General features: G+C 35.4%; 2 protein-coding genes and 1 pseudogene across 2 annotated transcripts; 1 reads left to right on the forward strand and 2 right to left on the reverse strand.

Annotated features, from left to right (window-relative positions):
- Positions 1 to 5,386: 5,386 nt before the first annotated feature.
- Positions 5,387 to 5,894, forward strand: LOC112324167 (deoxyuridine 5'-triphosphate nucleotidohydrolase-like). The gene is made up of 3 exons (XM_024585818.1): positions 5,387 to 5,516; positions 5,600 to 5,701; positions 5,794 to 5,894. Exons 1-3 carry the CDS (start codon positions 5,387 to 5,389, stop codon positions 5,892 to 5,894), a joined length of 333 nt encoding a protein of 110 aa, XP_024441586.1.
- A 6,873-nt stretch (positions 5,895 to 12,767) lies between these two features.
- Positions 12,768 to 14,163, reverse strand: LOC7455678 (glucan endo-1,3-beta-glucosidase 7). Its single transcript, XM_002321240.4, has 3 exons — positions 14,073 to 14,163; positions 13,236 to 13,900; positions 12,768 to 13,139 (listed from the first exon to the last, which is right to left on the reverse strand). Exons 1-3 carry the CDS (start codon positions 14,137 to 14,139, stop codon positions 12,978 to 12,980), a joined length of 894 nt encoding a protein of 297 aa, XP_002321276.3. The 5' UTR covers positions 14,140 to 14,163; the 3' UTR covers positions 12,768 to 12,977.
- Positions 14,164 to 16,588: 2,425 nt separating this feature from the next.
- LOC112324168 (glucan endo-1,3-beta-D-glucosidase-like) overlaps positions 16,589 to 23,419 on the reverse strand; it is a 160,933-nt pseudogene continuing 154,102 nt past the window's right edge.

A 23,419-nucleotide genomic window follows, 5' to 3' on the forward strand; every position in this document is an offset into this window, starting at 1 on the left:
CAACCACAGCAAAATCTCAAAGGGTAATACAATTCAAGTGCAAGCAGCTTCGAAAGCCAACACATGGATCAAGTCCAATTAATCATTACTCTCCACAGTGGTAAGGTTATTGAAAAACCCATTCTTGAACCTTGTGAGAAAGATGATGAGTCAATCTCTAAGGGTAATGAAGGGGTTAAACCTGAACATTGCAAAGAAAAGATTGATTCCCCACCAATACTTCCATTTCCTCATGCCATGACCAAACAAAGGAAAGTCAATCATAATTTTGAAATCTTTGAAACTTTCAAACAGGAAGAAATCGAGGAAGAAAAAGGCACCGAAAATGTTGTCGCGAATCATTTGTCAAAATTGACAATAGATTCGACATCTAACATCACATCAATTGATGATTACTTTCCTGACGAATCTCCACTTTATATTGCTTCAATACCTTGGTTTGCTAATATTGACAATTTTCTTTCTTCAGGATTTTTGACAGCTCATTTAGATACCCAAGACAAAAGAAAGTTTTTGAGCGACGTGCAGAACTTTTATTGGGATGACCTTTATTGAAATATTGTCCTGATCAAATATTTCAAAAATGTATTCCTGACAATGAGGTAAGTAGTGTCATTAAACATTATCATTATGAGGCATGTGGGGATCATTTCTCGCAAAAAAAGACAGCTGCAAAAATCTTACAAAGTGGATTCTGGTGGCCCACCATGTTCAAGGACATACATGCATTCTACAAAACCTGTGAAAATTGTCAAAAGTTAGGATTTATTTCAAAACATAAAGAGTCCTTAGATAATCTTCTATTGACTCTTGAGACGTACCTTAATGGAGATGTGTATCGTGCAATTCATGATTTATGACCTCTTTTCCATAAAGAACATGCTCGACATAGTCTTAGGAATCTGACTAAAAATTGACCCTGTTTGCTGAACAATTTCTAACATCTTCGGCACGACAAATCATAATCTCTGCTGCTACTGCTGAACAATTGATTGACCAACTACAATCTTTCATCCCTGTAATTAATCCTCCATGAGTCACATAAATTGGTCAACCATGGACAACCGTAAAAAGCTTAGGTTGGATTTGAGCCCTAGTTTGTAAAAACTTGTGTCTTTTGGTTTTATTAATAGCATATCCTTTTTGTTTTGTTATTTCTTATATTTGTTTAAGTGTGTTTTAGGTTTATCAGTGTTTGCTGTTTCAGGTGATGTCTTCTATACTCTATCTTTCTACCTTAGAACATTGAGGACAATGTCTCGTTTTGGTTGGGGGAAAAGGGTAGTAGTTGATATTAAAAAAAAATTAACTAACTGTGTTTTCTATTACTAAAACCATTTAAAAAACTGTTGTTATTAGGATGACAGAGTAAAGGAGGAATTTTAGTGACTCTTGAGACGCATCTTAGTAAACATTCTTAGCAAGGTCTATCAGAATACTTCTTGAAATATTCAGGTTTATAAACTCTCACATTATTATCAATTGATTCTGCTCATATACCTAGCTAACAAGTATTCATAAACCTTCATTTTCACACACACACTTTAACATATGATTGTGGATTGCACATTGGATTATTACCTTATTTATGTTCTTTTGTTAAAGGTAACAACTAAGGGAAAGGGATAATATATAATTTGCAAAATAATAATCATAATAATAATAAATAATAAAAACAAATTGAATAAATAAAAAAATAGATAAGTTTGGATTCGTAGCCTCCTTGACTTAAGCAATTAAGCTCGAAGGGGTGTTTTAACACCCAGTACTCTAAAGTCAACTAACTTGAGAGCTATTGGCCCAAAGCTTGTTACATAGGTTGGGGAGAAAAGCTTAAGGAAATCAAACATTGCACTATTTACATATTAGTATCTGCAACTCGAGTTACTAAGCTTGAAGGGGTGTCTCAACACCTAATGCCCTAAGACCAATTGATCTGGGAGTCATTAGCCTAAAGCTTGCTATATGGGTTAAGGATGCATTGTGTTTTATTTAAAAAAATTTAATAATAATCCCAACCCAAAGGAGTTAACCTTAGAAAAACATTAAGAACATAATATTGTTTTCTTCCAATAAAAGCCCCATCATCTATGTTTTCATACATTGAGCACATAAAAAGAAGGTTTATTAATATTTTTGTTCAATAGTATGAAGCAGATATATAAATTTAATGAGAGTTTGTTTATTTGGATAAATTAATGGAAGTTGAATGATGAATGCCTTGCTTTGTGGAACTTGCACATTGTTTTTCTATTTTAACGCTTTGATTACTAGGGACTAGTAATAAGCTGGTTGGGGGTGTGATTAATACTTAAAAATGCATTTTTATCAAGGTTTTATATCATCATTTTGCACTTGAAGGATCAATAACTCCTTAACTAGAGCATGTTTTATAATAACAAGTCTGATAATATAAGATACCTTTAATTTATGGTAAATGTTCATTTTAAATGCAGGCCTATCACATAAATCAAAGGATTGATTGATAAGTTTAACTACTGAAATTGAGAAGACAAAGAGAGGGTTAAGCTTAGAAAAGAGGTGGTGGTTGAATTCAAATTGGAATACCATTAAGTTATTGAATCATAACTGGAGCTGTAGAACTTGGATTTAAGTCTGGTTTATATGGATAGAAAGTTAAGACATAGGCCTAAAACTTTCATGAAGAGTCCAAGATTCAAAAGGACCGTTTTCAAGTTCAAATTATAGCAACAACAGAGAAGTCGGAATCTGTCCTACAGCCCAGACACTGTTCAGTGTTCAGCCCATATCTCGAGTTCTAGAAGTCCAAATGACCTCATTCTTATTTTGTTGGAAAGCTGAGATAATTTCCCAGAACTTTCATGAAGACTATCTGTTCAAATTATGATGTTAGCAATGACGTTTTCTACAGACAAGAAGATAAGGATTGTTACCAAGTCAAGAGGTGGCCACCCACTCAACAATTAGTCATCAAATCAATAGTTCCAAATTTTGGCCTATAAAAGGAGGCATTTGCCATGCATTTAGGCATCTTGGTTTTCAGATCAAGATCATGTTCTTGCTCTCTTTCTTTATATTTTTGTAATGCTTAAGTTTTGCTTTCATTAATATCTTGTTTATGCATTTCATTTCCTTTCCTTTACTTAGTTAACTTATATCTTATTTATGTTCTTATCTTGTTTATTTATGTTTCTCTCTTTCATTATGTTTAGTTAAGTTTATTATATCAAGGTGAAAAGGTTACACTAATGGTGTAAGAATAAGTATAGTATAAACTCAACATGGACCTTAATGTTTGATACTAACATGTTTTGTATTTGTTATCTTATTCACTCTTAATACGTTGCTTGTTAAATGGTTAATCTAGATTTATGTTGTATAACCCTTGGCACAACAAATACTTGGCACTTTCATAGCCCAACCGTATGGTATAACCTACACATGTGCTTTGAAAGGAACTTGATTTGTTGTCAACATAAGTTATAATCATGAATACCTGACAACATTTACAAGTATTAGCATTATTCGAATAAGATAACTAATGTAATCATGTTAACAATTTATAATCCGATTGGAACCTCCTTTGTGCGTGGTTTCCAATTGAGTAATAAAAAGAGTTTATATTATGCTTGTTTGAAATACCATTAGTGAATCCTTAAAACCTTGACATTTGTCTTTATCATTGTTTAATCCTCACATTAATCTTACATCTCAAAGTCCTATTTAACTTCTTCTTCTTATTGTTGTTGTTGTTCTTCTTGTTATTATTAGTATTTATAATATATATAGTTAACCTCCCTGTGGTTCGATCCCGGTCTTGCCGGATTATTTATTATTTCGACACTCCTGCACTTGGGAGAAGACATCAATCTTTTGGTCGTGTCACTAGGCAGCCAGACCCAGCCTCTTTTTGTAGCGTTTTGAGCCAGACCCAAAACTATTGGGTCCTGTTAGATAGCAGAACCCAATGCTATTATCACTTTTTGAAAATGTTGTGGGTGTGGCTTAGCAACCAAACCCAACATCCAGCTGCCATGCCAGACCCAACAGTTTTTGGCAGAGAAAGCAACACCCCCAGCTGTAATTTTTGACCAAAAACACAGCAGAGGAACGCCCCCAGGGTGCTATAGTGCTGTCCACAGTGAAAATAATCTATGCCTACAGTGTTGTCCATAGTGCAATGTGTATGTGTTCACTCCCACATGTTTTAAAAGAGCCTACAGTAAACCCAAATAGTGCAATCCACAGTGAAATCAATCACAATCCATAAGATCAAAATAGTGCAATCCATAGTGAAATCACTTATAGTCCACAGTAAAACACGTCCACGGTAAAACCTTTGTACAACACTTCTCCTAGATGCATTTTCTACTCCCTAAAACCTTCCTCATATTTTCTTGGTCTCTTTCCACTCCTCCTCTACTGCTACTAGCCTCCTCTCTTCCTTTTCCTTAATTTGTTTTTCCTTTAATGCTTTAATCTTCACTCAAACCTCTTATTTTCTCTCATGTGTTTGCTTGCATGTGATTTTCTCTAATTGTTCTTTAGAATATGGTGCTGAAGAGAATAACGTCTCTTTCTTTTCCCCTCCTCTATATTCTATCATCAGCTCTCTTATTCTTTTTAAGGTTCACATGTTTTTTTCCTTTCTTTTTTTTGCTTTTGTCCCTCATTTGTTTATATATTTTCAGTTTAGTCCCCTCATAAAGTCTTTCCCACATTAGAGCTCTTGTCTTTTACCAACAGGTTCCTTTCTATTTATTAAATCTCTTGCGTCTATTTTTAGGGGCTTACAAAAAAATGCCCATAAATGCATGCCTATTTTTGTTTTTGGTCTTTTTCTAAGGGTGAAGATATTTTTTTACTATATTCTAAGAAACAAAAGACAAACAAAACTATTGGTAAACAATTCTATTTTTTTTATGGTGGTGTAAATAATTCATTTTATTGTTTAGAAAAATTAGAAAAGATAAATATACCCTTTATTAATTTTCTAATAATTAACGAGCCATTAAAAAAAGATAAAAGTGCTCCTAGCACTAAGGCTACAGTAACAATCAATGATAATCTATAAAGTGTTATAGTAAAAAAAACCCCACATTCAATATATATTTGGTAATGATTTGGATCCGTAGGCCCATTTACAATACAAGAAGTTTTCAAGGTGCGGACCTTATACACCACGAAAACATGACTAGAGCATCTGGCACCATCAATTGCAACCATCAATTGCAAATCCCTGCCAGGGGCGAGTCTCTATCTACTTAATCCCCAAAATCTCTCCCTTTTTTGATCTTCTCAACTCCCATTTTGTTATCATCCGAACCCACAAGTCCTCAAAATGCCCTAAGCAGAATTACGAAACAACAGCCCTGAAATCAAAGAGCCTTCTCATAAAATCCCCATGCTCCAACAAAATGGCATCCACGAAGCCGCTTCAATCCCATCATCTCTCCTGAAAGTGAAAAAGCTCTCTGAAAGCACACTTTGCTCTCTAAATGCTCTATGCTTGCCTCTGGCTATGATCTCTCCAGGTATTAAGCAAAACCCTCTTTTAGTATTTTTGTTTTTCGAAGGATGCAGGATTATTAGCAAATTCATGGGTTTTTGTTTCTAGTGTTGCACAGTGCCTCAGAGACAGGGGTTCCAGCTAGAGGAAAAGCCCTTATCCCTACAGATTTGAGCTTTGCTATACCTGAAGGAACTTATGCTCGTATTGGTAAATATCACTTTGTACCTTTTAATTTATGTTCATAGATGGTTTGGTTTTGTTTCTAAAATTGAGTTTTGTTATTTTAACACCTAGATCAGGATTGGCATGGAAGCACTCGATTGATGTGGATGCTAGTGTCATAGATGCTGATTACAGAGGCCCTGTTGGTGTCAACCGATCTTCAAAGCATTCATTTTGATTGTATGAATAATGACTTGTTTCTTATAAGAAAACATTGCCTACCGATTCAGATTGCCTACCGTTGATCAGAAAAAGGGCTTAATTAGGCACGTAATGTAGGCTTTGACTCTTGGTTATGAAGAAAATGATACTTGTAGGCTCAGAAGGTGTTTAAGAGATTTCAAGACTAAGAATCACTAGTGCTTGTTTCCTGACCTTTTGTCTTTTGCATTTTTTCCAAAATGATCCATCATGCCCACTAGTGTCGAGCTTGGGCCTTTTCTCTTTGTTTTTTATTTTCTTTCTTCACTTGGTTGAGCATCATCATATCAGTTATTTTTGTGGAAAGCTTAAATCTTTTAGATCGTTTGGATTTTCTTCATGCCCCCGGCTTTGTTTGGGCACCTTTGATCATTAAGAATTTTCTTTCATGCCCCCAGTGTTATTTGTGTCACTTTTAATTATTGAGGATTTTTGAATATCTCTCGCACTTACCCCCCAGTATGGGATGTGATCCTAGCTAATGTTATTTATGAAAAACATTACTCGACTTAAAAGGGGATTGCAAAGGATATATTTTAGCCTCGTGAAAGGATTATCAAAGATGACTTTTCTTCATTTCAAATGCATGCATTTAGGATCGGTAAGCCTTGCTTTCATGTGAGTATGCAAAATGGTTTCTCATTATTCATTTAGTTAAAACCTAGTTTTGGAGTCATCTCAAGGTTTTCTAATTATTCACTTGAATTTCCAGAACTTGTTTGTTTGGACAAGCACAACTATGATTTCTATTTTTGTACTAAAACTTTGAATTCCCAACAATCCTTGTGAACGTGTGAGATCATGCATATTTTTGAAAACACAATGAAGAATTCTTGGTGTAATGGTTTTATGAGTAAAGAGTGTGCTTATGTAGGCATGAAACAACAACGAAAATGGAGGCACAGTATGAGTATTAAGAAAACACATGATCTTTTCAATAAGAAGGGCTCATTTGACACATAAAATTTTGTTGTGTTATGAGCAAAAATACTAACTAGACTGAAACAAGTTAAAATAGACATGATCAAACAAAAGACAATAATAGGGCAGGCTTCATCCTCTTATTTTGGTAAATCTCCTCTTGGGCTAGCCTCCCCACAACAACTCTTGTAGAGGTCTCATTGATGTTGGGGACAAAAAACTATGGTATAAATTTGAGCCCTTCAAAAATTTATGTTGCCTTTTTCACACCCTGCCTTAACCATCAGTGCTTTCAAATTTCCTGGATATTCCATCGCTAGTGCATTTCTAATCCACCGCTTCAAGCATGATTAGGTAGAGGGTTCGTGTTCACATTAGGAGTGTCTTCAAATGTTATCCACCCTGCCTTGATTAATTGTGGAAGCTTTCTCTTGAAGGCGTTGCAAGTATGAATGTTATGTCCAGGAATACCAGTATGGTATTCACAAGTGAGCTCCAGCTTGTACCAGCTGGGGTAAGGTGGCTGCAAAGGTGCCAGAGGTTCGGGACTTATATGCCCAATGCTTAACAGCTTCTGGTACATCTCATTGAAGGGTAGTAGTGATAGAGGTAGTTGTTCTTGGACGCTTTGGTAATTTCCAATTTGGCTTTTGGCTTGAAAGTTTTGGGGCTCAGGTTTTTTAATGTTGGTAATTTGGGATGGAGTGTGGTAGTTTTGGGATGGGTTTTTCCTACCCCTGTAGCCATCTCTAACATGGTTGACCTCCTTCCCTTCAAAGCCGCTTTTCTTAGTGGGTGCATAAATTCTACCACTTTTGATGCCTTGCTCTATGCGCTCACATGCTGCCACAATATTAGTGAATTGCTGAGCTAAGTTGCCCATCACATGTTCATAGTATGGTGCCTTGAGGGTATCAGCAAATAGATTAGCCATCTCTTTATCTTGAAGTGGGGGATGCACTTGAGCAGCCGATTCCTGCCATCTTTGAACTTATTCCCTTATGCTTTCTTTGTCCCTTTTCTTCAAATTGGACAAGCTAATTCTGTCGAAAGCAATGCCCATGTTGTACTTGTACTACTTGACAAAAGCCTCTACCAGATCTTTCCATCTTCGGATCTTTGTATTATCCAATCTCATGTACCAACTCAATGTTGCCCCACTTAAGCTATCCTAAAAAAAGTGCATCCGTAGTTTTTCATCATGTACTGCTTCTGCCATTTTATTGCAGTAGGACTTGAGGTGGGTCATGGGGCATTATGTTCCACTATATTTGATGAATTCAGGAACACGAAACTTCTATGGGACAATCACATTTGGGACCAAACACATCTCTGCTACTCGTATTGGGTCATATAAATCACCCTTTCGATGACTCTAATTCTAGCCTCCAGCGCTACCATTTTATCTTGATCGATGCTATCAGATGACTTGGCCTTGTGGGACTCGTTGGCAAATACATTCATGACTGCTAGGGTTGGTGCATGTATCGCTGACTGCATAAACATTGGATTGTATTGAGGCTCTTGACCATGTTCACTCATTCTTTCTTTGGGCTGAGCTGTTGTCAGAGTCTGATTGAAGGTGACAGGTCGGTTAGAAGGACCTTCACCAGAGGTATTTCCCAGTATTTGCTCGAGTAAGCCAGTGAGGCGAGCCACGCTTGTCTTCAAAGACTCCAACTCTTCTTGAAAATGGGCATCATGGTGAGCACACTCTTCATCTTCCATGTTTCTTGCTTGGAGTCGAGTGTTGTAGATTCTTTGGAGACCTATATTTCAAACTGGTGCATGTATGTATGTTATTTACAATGAATGGATGTAAATGTTTGTACATGCTCATTGGATATGGATTGTTATTTAGGGAGCTTATACTCTAAGGATAGGCTTTGGGGACATTACATGATGGGTAGGCTTTCTACCTAGTCTCAAAAGGGTCTTTTGTTGCCCTAGTGATCACCCTCATGAAGGCAATGTAGGGGCGCAGTAGGTAATGGGATGGCTTGTGGACCAATCATTACCAGTCTAAGCACTCAGCGAACAATTAGGGTTTAAACAAACTTAAAAGCCTTGACTAAAAGTTGTAAGGTAAGGTGCTAGTCCCCCACTTAACCTAAAGTTTTTCAGTGTAAACTCTCACACAAAAAAGTAAACGATGCATGAATCTATTCTATACAATGTGTGAACGATATGTGCAAGAATCAAAGCATAAATAATAAAAGGAAAATGTATATAGAAAAAAACAAACATACAAACCCAACAATAACACAAAAATCAGACACAAACAAAGTTTAGTCCATAGGGTCCCCAGCGGAGTCGCCATTCTATCGCACGTGCCCGCGCGGTGTTGATGGTGATCGTCCACTCTCGTATGTATATGGAAAATATAAGGAGACAAGGAATTATTGTCTTTTATTAGTGGGAAGGGGAAATGGGAGTAACCACCTAATATTTTGGTCACTAAGAACGCTAACTAGTCTTAGAGATCGGGCATAGAGACTGGTTGCATAAAGGGAAGGTATTAACACCCCAAATACACCCTACCTAGGGTAAGCTACATTATTTAATTGTCTGATAAAAAACTAAGGTCTTGTCGTATTTTCTAATTATTGGTCTGTCGAAGGTTTAAGAAAAGTCCTCCTTAGTAAAGAAATCCTTATCTTATCAGGTAAAACCTAACCGTTCTAACATCAATAAAAAAAAACTACATTTTTAATGTTAGGAATACATTTTACATATAAATTTGTAATTACAGATACTAAAACAAAAAAAAATTTGGGATATTTTTAAAATATTGGTCTAGTTCTCATAACTTTAATAAACTGGTTATTAAAGCCAAAATACACGCTAAAACATATATTTTTTGAAGTTTTGTTGTATGAAAATACGATATGATTTTTTTTTTCTTTGAGAGACTTGGTCGTATGCATTAAAACAAAATGTTTTTTTTTGTTTTATAATATTTTGTAATGTTTCGATGAAAACCAGGTTTTTTAATACCAAATTTATATCTTTACAGTTTAAATATGCAAACCAATATTAAGCAAAGTTCATAAAAAAAAATAAGTGGGAAAAACACACATTTTGTTTTGATTTTTTTTTTGAAATTTTTTTGGACTGGGTCGCACCTAGCCTAACCATTTTGGTCTAGGTCGGCGCTATCCAGGCCAATAAACAGTGGAGGATCTCTCTACTGTTCACTTGCAAAACAGTGGAGGCGATGAAGAAGACGAAGAAGAACGGGAAGCTGACCTAAGGGGGCTCATGGTGGTGCTTGTTGGTGGTGGTGGTGTTACGGTTGCGAACTGGGGAGCTGAGGGTGGTCGGTCAACAGTTCTTCTTCTTCTTCTCTGCTTCTCTATGTTATTCCTGTTTTTCTTCGTTCCCTCCTCTTCTCTCATTCTTCTTCTGTTTTAGACGGTGTTCTTCCCTCTTACGGTAGTGTTGTTGTTGTTGGCGATGCTGGTGGTGGCGATCGGGCGTTGGTTCCAGGTAGCGGTGAAAAAAACCAATCATTGCTATTGTTTTTCCCTTTTGTGCAGAGGCACCGTTTTCTTCGTTTTCTTCACAATTGTTGCAGCGCAGCCCGTAGGGGGGGAAAGATGGCGAGAGGCTGACAATGACACTGTTTCAAACGACGGAGAGAGAGACCAGAAGGAGAGTGAGGTTACTGTTCTTCTTTGTTATCTCTTCTACTTTCCCCTGTCTTCTTTTCGTCCCTTGTTTTTTTCTCTCTTGTTTCAAAAACAATCTCCTCATCCTCTTTTTTTCCTATTCTTCCTCCCCTCTGTTCCTTTTCTCTATTTTGTCTCTCTCTCAAAACTTTTGTCCACCTCCCTAAAATCTCCTCTCTTCCACTTTTGTTTCACCCTCTTCTCTCTGTCTTTCTTCAAAATCTTGCCCCCCCTCTATTTCTAGTTCCCCCCCCTGTATTTATAGGAAGCAGGGGGGGCACCCTACCTGTCCAAGCGTAAGTTAAGGTTTCCCTCTCTTTTCTTTATCATGTTGGTCGGGTATGGTGGGTATGGATGGTGTCAAGTCTGGGGAGAGAGTGAGTGGGTAAGGAAGATTTTAAAAATCTCCTTCTTCCATGCCTCTGCGCACGCAGGGGAAGAAGGAGAACAATGTGGTTTAAAACAACACTATTTTGGATTATTTTTTTATTGAAAAAAAAGAAAATGAATTTGAGAATAATCCAAGAATAAGTTATGAAAATAACAATAAACTTACCCAAGTCTAGTTGAACATTAGGCTCAAGAGCTTTGGGCCCCTCTTAAATGGACTCAAAAACCTTGGGTTTGGCTGCATTCTAAACCCATTAGAGTTGGGTGAAGACATAAGACCCAAGAGCATTGGATCCTGACGCGAACCTATTAGCCTAGGGTTTGACTCTTGACCCAATTGTCTTGGGCCAGGTACGACTACAAGACTCAGGGCACTTGGGTCTGCCCCTAGCCACTCCCAAGCAACTTAGATCTAGCATGCCCTTCCAGACCCAAGTTAATAATAATAAAAATAATTGATTTTACCCTTCAAATCACATATATGTTTTTTTATAGTACTAAAATTCATTTCAAATTTAATAATATGAATGAATTTAATAATATTTATGGTATTAATAATAATATTAAACTTATATGATGTAAGTTTTCATAGTTTTCAATCCGCTCAAATAATAATAATAATAATAACAATAGTAATAATAATAATTTTACCCTTGAAATCAATTCTATGTTTGTTTTTCAAAATTAATGATATATTTTTAAAATTTCTTAATTATGATATTAATAATATTAATTATAATAAAAACAATAAAATTTATAACACATAATAATATTTTTAATATTAACAATATTAATTATAATAAAAATAATAACATTAAAATTAAAAATATTTATAATACAAATAATTATATTTTTAATATTAATAATAACAATAAACTTACCCAAGTTTAAGTGGGTCTGCCTACAACACCAGGTCTAAGAGCTTTGGACCCCTCTTATATGAGAGACTAAAAAACCTTGGGTTTGGTTGCAATCTGAAACCATTACATTTAGGTGAGGACGCAAGACCCAAAAACATTGAATCCTGAGGCGGACCCATTAGCCTATAGTCTGACTCTTGACCCAATTGTCTTCGGCTAGGGAAAGCTGCAATACCCAAGGGACTTGAGTCTTCCCCCTGCCACTCCCAAACAACTTGGGTCTGACATGTCCTTCCATACTCAAGTTAAAAATTAAAAAAAAATGATTTTACCCTTCAAATCACATCTATGTTTTTTTCTATAATAATAAAATTTATTTCAAATTTAATAATATTTATGATATTAATAATAATATTAAATTTATCTGACTTAAGTTTTTGTAGTTTCTAATCCTCTCAAATAAAACTTATTGTTTTTCTTTGATAATAATAATATTTTTCTTCAAATTTATTAATTTAATAATAATAATGCTAATAATGATAATAATAATAATAATCTTACATTTGAAATCAAATTTATTCTGTTTTTCAAAGTTAATGATATATTTTTAAAAATTTTAATTATGATATTAATAATATTAATTATAATAAAAACAATAAAATTTATAATAGAAATAATAATATTTTTAATATTAGCAATATTAATTATAATACAAATAATAATATTTTTAATAATAATAATAATAATAAACTTAAAAATATTTATAATACAAATAATAATATTTTTAAGATTAATAATAACAATAAATTTACTCATGTTTAAGTGGATCTATTTGTAACACCAGATCCAAGAGCTTTTAGCCCCTTCTTAAATGGCAAATCCAAAAACGTTGTGCACCGTAAAAGTGTAAATAGAGCTAGCTCATAAACTTAACTTTTCTTTTCTTTTTCTCTTTAGCTGAATTGTTTTTTTTTAAAAAAACATTAATAATAATACTCAACCAACAAATACCCCCCGAACTCAGTTTCCAATTATTTGCTCAATTTACACCTAAACAATAGATTCGACAAAGAAACTTATAAAATAAAGGGAAAAACCTTAGCCCATCTTCATCGTCTCTTTACAGCTTCTTATTCTAAGTATGCTAGTCATAAAAGAAAAGGAAAATCAAAGAAAGTCCCATAAACCCATACAACAAACATAAATTGAAAATCCTAATTAAATGCTGATGGTGTTCGTGCTCGAGCTCGTGCTTGTGCTCGTGCCCGTGCCCGTGCTCGTGCTTGTGCTCGTGCTGCTGTCATTGTTGTTAGTGCCGGTGCTGGTGGTGGTGGCTGCGGTTGCTGGTGGTGGTTGTGGTGTTGCTTTTAGTGACTCGGTCTGTTTCAATAAATTAAATAGGTTATTGGAGGTGCATTTTTATTAGATCATCTATTGATACAAAATTTTCGCACTTGCAATTTGATTTACTCTCACCTGGGCATCGAACATATTCATGTACTTGATCTTAGTGTTTCCATCCATTCGTCCTGCATTCGGCTGGAAAAGGCAAAAAGCAAGAGTCTCAGGCCTTGTATCGCTTCTGTAGGCAAAGTAAGGGTAGGGATTGATTACGAAAGGCGAACCATTCGCACTATTAAACTCCAACAAGCCCTTCATCAGATCCCCATAACTTGGATCAAAGCTTCCAGAAGAAGGTGGCTCAGACTGCTTAAGCACTCCCATCGGATGAACTGTGCAGACCTTAATTTTACCCCCGAGCGATGCATCATTTAGAGCATTCTGTACATTTTGCATTGCTGGTAAGAGCTTGTTCACGAGATTCTGGTCATTGGAAGTCATGACCTCGTTGCCGACAGTGATGAGGATGATATTGCTATCTGGATAGAAGGGAAGCACGTTTGTGTTGATCCAGCTCTTAGCAAAATTGGGATCAGAGGCTAGTCCTGGAATGTCACCATTTGCAGTGCCGATAACAATTCCAATTCCGGTGTTGGCTAAGGCTTTGATTATGGCGGGGTCCGATCCATATAATTGGACCTTTTGGATTGAAGTGGATTGAAGAAGCTTTGCTGTGGATGGTGGTGGTGGAAGATTGTCCGCAACTTGGCCATAGTTTATACCGATGAATGATTGCGAGTCTGCACAAAAAGCAGCAAAATTTAAAGCAGATGATCAAACATCAATTTTTAAACGACAAAACAGAACAACAACATTTTTTGTTTTCATAGACTGAAATGAAGACAGCTCAGTTAAGGTAAATTCCTTAGAAATGGAAGGAGGTAATTAAAATAGAAAGAGAAGCAAACTTACTTGCGATTTTTTCAGTCTGTAAGCAGGAAAGGAGTAGGAAAGCAACAGTATAAGGAAGCACCACCATGGCTCAGGAGGAGCGGTTTCTATTCTGCATTTTTTGAAACTGGAGTGGGCATTAAATATAGAATATGCTACAAGTCAAGGGCAGAAGCGTAAAGATGACTTCGGATATATTCTTATTATAGAATATCATATGGATGGTGAAACTTCAAATAGAAACCAATTACGATATACTAGTTTGTGGCTTCCGCCGCGCGGTAGGTTATCTTTTAAATTATCATAAAAATATAAGATAGAAAAACATTATAAAATCATTGGGTCTGGTTACGATGTTGGATTCAAAAGCATTTAATCTAACTGCAACGTCAAACCTAACAATAATATTTATAATATTAAATAATATTTCATTTATCTGCCAAAATTTTTATTTTTTTTAATCTCTCAAAAACAATTATGATTTTTCTTCAATAGTAATAATAGTTTTTTTAAATTTATTAATAATAATAATAATCATTATTTTTACACTTCAAATCAAATCTATGGTTGTTTTTCAATATTGATAATATTATTTTTCAAATTTATTAATTATTTTATTAATAATATTAATTATAATAAAAATAATTATATTTATAACACAAATAATACTATTTTTAATATTAATACTTTTAATTATAATAAAAATAATAATATTTATAACAAAAATAATAATAATTTTTATATTAATACTTTTAATTATAATAAAAATAATTATATTTAGAAACCAAAGACCCAAGAACCATGGGTCCTGATGCAGGACCCATTAGCCTTGGGTTCTGACTCAGCCCAAGGGAACTGGATCCGGACGTAGGACCCATTAGCCTTGGGTCCTGACGCAGCCCAAGGAAACTGGGTCCTAACGCAGGACCCAATAGCTTGGGTCCTAACGCCGAACCCAAGTGCTTTGGGTCCTGACACAACCCAAGAAAAGTGGGTCCTGACGCAGGACCCAAGAGATTGAGTCCTGACGCAGGATCAATAATGTTGGGTTAGGCAGGTCCTGGTGGGGCAGGACCCAACTTGATAGATCCAGCGACAACTGGACCCAAAGCTATTTTGGCTTGGTTCAGTTCAGTTATTTTAAAACAAAAACCGATTCAAATTGATTAGTTTGGCTCGGTTTTTTCCGATTTGAGTTCAATCTGGTTCGGTTTTTTCAGTTATTTTGATGACTAAAAAGGAACTGAGTTGATGATCTCTTATATTTATATATTCTTGGCAATTAATTGTCCGAACTCTTCTAAAAAAATAGCATGGCTTTTCTAGAATTCATGTGAAAATATATTTTTGTATATTAATTTAGTCAAACCAAACTGATTAATTTTTTTTGTTGCCTTGGTTAATCCTATATATTCGAATCTAATAGATAACTATTTTTTTTTCTTAGGGTTATGTGGATAAAATGAACTCAAATCGATTGGAAAGTTATGGTACGATGGCAAACACTTCAAAGCTAGCTTGTTAACGTATAGTTCCTCCAGCCCTAACAACTAACACTAAGCATTGTCACAACCATTGCATCTGCTTATAGATTCTTTGAAGACAAGTTCTCCTTCCAAGTTTCAAAGCTTCTCTGTAGAAATAAACATGCACAATTTTCCTTTATCTGAACCTACTAATAAACCGCGACCTCTAGATTTTCAGTTTTCAATACTTCTTTTCAACATGAACTTGGCCCCTAACGATCTACATACAGGATTCCAACGTCATCTACGTTGTGCCCATGATTTTCAGTTTTCAATGACCTCTAGATTTTCAGTTTTCAATACAGGATTTCAACGTATTAGTAGGTTCAGATAAAGGAAAATTGTGCATGTTTATTTCTACAGAGAAGCTTTGAAACTTGGAAGGATAACTTGTCTTCAAAGAATTTATAAGCAGATGCAATGGTTGTGACTATTAATTCTTAGTGTTAGTTGTTAGGGCTGGAGGAAATATACGTTAACAAGCTAGCTTTCAAGTGTTTGTCGTCGCACCATAACTTTCCAAGGACTGAAAAAACAACTGCAAATAATTATATATAAAGCTATAAATATATTTTTCATGTAGTTCGTGTTTTATGGTTTCATTTCCTTTTTTATCTTTTTATTAACCACCTGCAACAAGGCTATATATATTTTATTGCTGTTTGTATTGATTAAATCACACTACCTTGCTGCTTAACCTCAAGCATTACTCAGTTGTAAGAAACTTGACCGACTAATTTCACAAATACATGGAGGATAGGTCGTTCTAGAAAAAAAATACTGTATGAACATTTCTTTGCAAGCCTACACACACACTCACTCTGAATCTCCCTAATTTAATAGTAAAAAGATGATGGCTTCAACATTTTAAGTGAGAAAGAGAATGGTATAAAGCACCCATCACCTCCAAAAGGCTCTGTACATGGGTCCTCTTCAGGTGCACTCACTAGGGTAAGTGTGCAAGAATTATAGCCTGTAGTTTATGCGCAAAAGCAGTAACATGAAGAGGGATTAGTAAAACCAAAAAGGAAGTGTTATGAGAAAACTCAGTGGGTTGTTGGAAGAGAAAATGGCTGATTGTGAGAAATCACAGTTCCAAGGATTTTTATCAGAAGTTTGATAGAAGAGATTCATGGCATAAGCAGCATGAGATGCTATTGTGTTCGGTTCAAAGCAAGCCCCACCTGGTTGGATCGGACCACGGTCAATCCCTCATCCACAAACAAAATCCAGATTAGCCTGCAATTGTGCATCTGATACATCTGATTAAAATTTTGGGTCTGAGGACAGTTTCTGAAGCATTTTGTTTCTTTATGCTCACATTCAGTACTAATAACGAAGAGAGCAAGATGAAAATTATTTGTGACTAGACAGAAGCAAAGAATGAGTATATAAAATACCTAAGAGTAAATCTTTTATTCAGCATGGCTGTCATTGTACGCAATTCTCATCATTGACCGTCTTTGGTACCAAAGGTTATGAAGTTCACAGAAATATCGTCAGATAGAGACCATCGCCCAGTCAAGGGGCTGTGAACAAATCCAGCCATTTCTTTAACCTGGGGAGCACCAAACCCAAAGCAATAAGTTTTTTCTAAGAAGTAACAGGAGTAGTGTTGCGATATCGCGGTCGCACAAATTAATTACCCTATTTTAAAACATAACATACAAGATAGTATAGATCAAGCAAGGGGTCGATCCCACGAGGAAGGTTCAAGTCAGATTTTTATGCTAGATGATATGCAATTTGGGGGGGTTTTGGATGTTATCTAGACTAAAGCAAAAGAAAATAGAAAACTATCAAGCGAAATTAAATAAAATCAGAAAATTATCAAGAGAACAAACCTTGATCGCAAGCACACATCCACCTACAGAAATCAGAACTAATCATGGAAACGAAACATCAACTTATATTCTGAATATTTAACTATTGGTTAGTTAACGGATCCGCTGTATAACTAACTCTAACCATCAAACAACCACAATGTCCGCACTAGTAATTTAATTCAATGGCAGCCTTAAAAACTAGATAAGTTGATTAATCAATAAAACATAACTGTCTGTAGTCTATGTTTGATTTGATTGAATGTTCTCCCTAAGATTAATAACCTAGATCCGCCATAATTGTTAAACTCAGTTGCTTCACAAGTTTATATACCACAACTCCGGTTTTGATATCAAACTTAGCAATAGATTGTCTACAATAATAACTTAGAGTCCGCTCTAGCAATTAAAATAAACAATCATAGGAAAAATAAGCATAGAAGAACAAACATATTCATCATATAAACTGAAAAGAAAAGGTAAAATAAATCTCACAGCTCTTGAAATCTGAAAGTTTCTGTGTCCTTGCAACCAAGCAAACGAGTTTAGCCTTGCATGTTTGTTGAACAACTAATCAAAAAGAAGGAGGAATGCATGATTTCAGGTTTATTAGAGGAGCTAAATTGCTGAAATAAAAACTTGGATATCGGTTTAGATGCTTCGGAACGTAATTTGGACTTGTTTCTTCATGAAACCTGGTTGCTGGCAGAATTCAGTTGTCATCTTTGAAAAATCATATCTCCCTCATATGACATCATTTTTGGCTAAAATTTGGATCATTGATAGGCTATTGAGTCAAGAATCCAAAACAATTGAGTTTTCATCAATTGGACTTCTGTAAATCCAGATATTCAAGTCGGAATGACCAAAGGTCAATATTGACAGGTTGCGAGATTTGACTTTGAAGGTTGCGATTTCCATGCTCTTCCTTATTTTATTTTCTTACCTTAGATTTCAAGAAAGGTATAGATGTTAGCTTTTTAATACCACTAGAATCACTTCATTTCGACCTCTAGAGCTCATGCTCTGCACAAAACATCGACTGAAAGTTAAATCTGTCAATTACCTTCAATTTACTCCTTTTTGCATCTTTCATCCAAAAGTGCCTTCAAAACATAAAATAAAGAATATCAAGACTTTTTATATATAAAACATAGGCAAAACACTAGTTAAATGTGGGTGAAACTATCGAATAATATGGTTGCATCAAATATCCCCACACTTAGCTCTTGCTCGTTCTCGAGAAAGGATAGGTAAAATCAAATTGAAGTTAAATTAAATCAAATTACTATGACTAATCTCCTAATCTCCCATCATTATCCAAGAATATATGCATTATAAACAAGAACACAATCAAGAAGGATAAAGAGTATAAATTTTCATGAATTTATTTACATGCAAACTTTAAAACTCAATTAATTGTCGGGATTTAAATGAAATCTATGCCATGCCAAAGTGATAGGTCCTCTCATTGATATACACTCCAACACTCATGTGTTTAGGGCTTATGTGTTTAAATCTCTCAAATTCAATCAATGAATATATTCTACCATAAGCTTGCTCTTCAATCTCATCTCTATTACTAACATATTACAAGTAATGCATGAATCAAAAGGTCTTATTTTCCGGTTGTAATGGGGCTAAGGTTAAGGTGAGGTAACAGAGAGTAAAAAAAAGGTTCAAACCAAAGAAAGTAAAGCATTCTAAAAAATAATATTTCAAACAAGATATTCCATCAAATCACATAAATTTTCCATCTTTAATCACCAATGCTTAACTTCTTTTGATTTCAAGCTCTTTCAACATAAAATCTTAAGAACATAAAGGAACACTTTTTTCTTTTTTTCTTTTTTTTTCTTTTTTTTTACCTTTGGCAACTTTGCCCATCTTTTCATCAAGCATTACTTCTTCTTTCTTTTCACATAATTTCCAACTATAATTCCATGAGATATCACAAGTATATGCTCTACTAATCCTTGGCCAGGGGAAAAGAAAAACATATATAAAGTTAAGGCATATACATGGATAAAGCAAAGTAAAGATAAACAAGCTCAAAAGGGGCTCACTAAGGATAATATGCTTTAGGTTGGCTTTTTGGCTCAAGTGGTTAAAATTTCTAATGCCTTTATCATCTTCATGTATATATGTAATATGAATGTAATCTCAACAAGATATGAAGCAAGTTCTAGAGATACATATCATTGAAAGAAGGCACAATCAAAGAATATAATGTTGAAGGCTCAAAAGTTTGCATTGGTATAGCACTATAAAGTCAACATGGCATATTCTCAAAGTCAATCCCTAAACCAATTAAACCTTAAAACTTGCATGCACACTCCTTCATTCGATTTATATCTTCATCTATCTCAATTAATTCTCATATATAATACTCACATTCTTATAAACCAATAGGAGTTCAAAAGATCAAACATAAAAATTTGTTTTTTTTTTTTAGAACAACAAAGAAAATCAAAATAAGAAAACCAACATTCTCCCAATACCCCCACACTTAAAAGGCGACATTATCCTCAATGTTGAAATAAAAGAAAAGGAATATAGGAGAATGACAAAAATAAAGTAAAATGCGAAAAATAAAAGATAAGGGAAAAAGAAAGCAAATCTGTTTTTTTTGTGTTGGGTTGCCTCCCAGTAAGCGCTTTTGTTTTATGTCATTGGCTCGACATGTTGCATGCTCATTCTTCATAGATTGGTTCAGCTAACTCCACAAAAGCGGTGAGTTCTGTCGTCCAACCTTCATAGAAAAGTTTCAAGCGATGCCCATTGACCTTAAGTACTTTGTTGGTTTCTAAACTTGTAATTTCAACTACACCATAAGGAAAAATATTAGAAACAACAAAGGGTCCAATCTAATGAGAGCGCAACTTTCCAGGAAAAAGTTTCAAACGCGAATGATAAAGAAGGACTTTGTCTCCAACATTAAACTCTTTTCTTGTAATCATTCAATCATAGAGACTCTTAGTCTTTTCTTTGTAAATCCTTGCATTCTCATAAGCATCATTTTGTATTTCTTCCAACGTAATTCCAATCTTTTTGGGCACCAAAAGGATAGGCGCCACCCATTCACTGTCCATGATGGGGTGAATGACTCCTACATCATGAGGAACAGTTTGCAAAGCTTGTAAAGCCAATGCTGATTTATGCATGTTTTGGGGAACACATATATGCCTCTCTATCTCTTCTATCTTGGTAAAATCATAGCCATAGCTCAAAGCTACGCTTAATCCATCCTCACTATCAAAATCACAAACTTGTTGCACATACTTATCAACTTGGTCATAACATGTGATAGAATAAACATTGCTATAAGGATATGTCATTGCATCATGAAAATTAAATTCAATTTTTTCATCTCCTACCTCCATAGACAAAGTATCCTTACCACAATCAATTTTTGTATTGGTAGTTTTCAATAATGGTCTCCCAAACAATATAGGAGTGCTGTTTGATGAATCACAAGAATCATGTTCCATATCAAGAATATAAAAGTCGCATGGAATGACCAAACTATCAATCTTGACTAGGACATCTTCTATCACACCAAGTGGGTAAACAAAACTACGATCCGCAAGTTGTATTACAATGCTAGTTTTATTCAAAGGCTCAAGACTAAGAGAATCATAAACATGTTTAGGCATAACACTAATGGATGCACCTAAATCGCACAAGGCCCTTTTGAAACTAACATTACCAATAACACATGGGATAGTAAACACACCTGGGTCTTTTTGCTTCAAAGGCATATTCTTTTGAACAATAGCAGATACAACTTCACCCATACTTACCATTTCATGAGCGTTTAGTTTGAAAGCTCTCTTGGTAGTACACAACTCCTTCAAGAATTTGGCATACTTGGGAATTTGCTTGATAGCATCAAGCAAAGGAATGTTGAGTTCTACTTTCTTGAAACCTCTAAAATCTCTTTTTCTTTGTCCTCTTTCTTTGACTTAGAAGAACTCACAGGAAAGGGTGGAATTGTTTTAAAACTGGAATTCATTGAGTGAGGAGTTACCTTTGGAGTGTTGGTCGATGTTTCAGTTTGTAGAAGAGGAGGATGTTCCTTCTTTGTACTCAATTTGGTTTCTATCTCTTCTTCTTCCTCCATCTCAATTTGTTTCGACCTTTTCTCTTCAAGTTCTTTCCCACTTCGCAACATGATCACACTAACATTCTCTATTGGATTCAATGCTTGAGAGGGAAATTTTCCATTCATTTGTGCTTCCAATTTCCCCACACTTGAAGCTACTTGCCCCATTTGCTTCTCCAAGTTGTGAATACTTGACCTTGTTTCCTATTGAAAAGACATGACATTTTGTTGCAAGGTCACAGTGTTAGAAGCCAAAGTTTTCATCATCTCACGAAGATCATCACTAGATGACGACCCCATAACATTAGAGTTTGTGAATGGAGGGGGTTGTCTTGCTTGATAATTCTGTTAGGGCTGAAATCCATGGGGATGGAACTCTCGACCTTGACTGCCTTGTTGAGGTGGGTTCCCATAGCATACGTTTGGATAATCTCTCCATCCAGGATTGTATGTGTTGCAAAAGGGATCATATTTACGCTGGGGCTGTCCGTTGAATCCTCCATCAACTGTATGAACTTGTTCAATGTAATCTTCTTACATTGGTGGGCACATATCTGAGGTATGTCCTTGTAAGTAACATATGCTACAAACTTTCACCTGCTGTACATTTCCATAAGCCAAAGAACACACAAGAGAAGTAAGATCAACAACTTTATTTTCAAGGTTAGAAATACTTACCTCATTTACTCGTTTGTTTGCGAAGTCTCTAAGCGAGCCAAATTGTTTCAAGTTGGTTGCCATATTTGAGATCAATTGGCGTGCAGCCTCGGGTGTCTTATCTACCAATGCCCCTCCACTTGCCACATCAATGATACTATGGTCAGTAGGCATCAATCCTTCATAGAAATATTAAATGAGCAGTTGATCGAGTATCTGATGGTGAGGGCATTGAATGCACAGTTGCTCAAATCTTTCCCAATACTCGGAAAGTGTCTCTCCATGAGATTGTCAAATCCCACATATTTCTTTCCTTATGTTGGCAACTCGAGATGCTGGGAAATACTTTTCAAAGAAAATCTTCTTCATGGCATTCCAAGTTCCAATGGAACCTGGGAGAATAGAGAAAAACCATGCCTTTGTTGCCCCTTTTAAAGAGAAAGGGAAAGCTTTCAACTTAACCTGTTCTTCGTCAACTCCATTCGGTTTCATGCCAACGCAAACCATATAGAACTCCTTGAGATGAGTATGAGGATCTTCTCCCGCAAGACCATTGAATGTTGGTAGCAAATGTATAAAACCAGATTTGAGGTCAAAGTTTACATTATTGTTGATGTTTATGCACAATGGTTGATTTTCCACGTTAGGAGCAGTAAGCTCCTTGAGTGTTTGTTGCCGTACAACAGCCATGGTGTTGACGCGAGCTTCCTTTCGTAACTTGCGTAAAATGTTTTCTATTTCGAGATCCACCTGCACTTGACTCTGGTTAGTAGAACAGGTTACATGCATAAATCGTCAAGAAAACTCAAAAGAAACCAACCTCACAAGAGATCGAAAACAATGCAAATTATACGAAAATCCTATGCTAGAAAACTAAAATTGCCTAAAAACCCTAGAAAACAGCGGCATTTGGCCTTGATAGGGTGGGGCTAGTGGCATGGCCACTAGTTCTGTTTAGAACGTTGTTTACCTTCAGGAAACAAAAGGCTGATACCTAATTCCACAAACAAATCTGTTTTGAACAGTACCGCTGCCGTAATGAACAGTACCGCAGCAAGCAAAAATTATGTTTCTTTTTTTTTCAGAAAAAGAAATAACAATCACAGCAAATAAAAATAATAGCACAAGAATCAACTAAAATTACTTCCCCAGCAACGGCGCCAAAATTTGTTGCGATGTCGCGGTCGCACAAATTAATTACCCTAGCTTAAAACACAACACACAAGATAGTATAGAGCAAGCAAGGGGTCGATCCCA

The sequence above is a fragment of the Populus trichocarpa genome, chromosome 14, assembly GCF_000002775.5.
Source record: "Populus trichocarpa isolate Nisqually-1 chromosome 14, P.trichocarpa_v4.1, whole genome shotgun sequence".
Classification (NCBI taxonomy): Eukaryota; Viridiplantae; Streptophyta; class Magnoliopsida; order Malpighiales; family Salicaceae; genus Populus; species Populus trichocarpa.

Bases quoted from the DNA above. Each gene is read 5' to 3' on its own strand.
- LOC112324167 (XM_024585818.1), top strand. From the start codon at position 5,387: ATGCTCCAACAAAATGGCATCCACGAAGCCGCTTCAATCCCATCATCT. The intron at 5,517-5,599 runs GTATTAAGCAAA...TTTTGTTTCTAG, and splicing joins TCTGGCTATGATCTCTCCAG to TGTTGCACAGTGCCTCAGAG. The intron at 5,702-5,793 runs GTAAATATCACT...CACCTAGATCAG, and splicing joins AGGAACTTATGCTCGTATTG to GATTGGCATGGAAGCACTCG.
- LOC7455678 (XM_002321240.4), bottom strand. From the start codon at position 14,139: ATGGTGGTGCTTCCTTATACTGTTGCTTTCCTACTCCTTTCCTGCTTA. The intron at 13,901-14,072 runs GTAAGTTTGCTT...CTTTTTGTGCAG, and splicing joins ACAGACTGAAAAAATCGCAA to ACTCGCAATCATTCATCGGT. The intron at 13,140-13,235 runs GTGAGAGTAAAT...TTATTGAAACAG, and splicing joins TGAATATGTTCGATGCCCAG to ACCGAGTCACTAAAAGCAAC.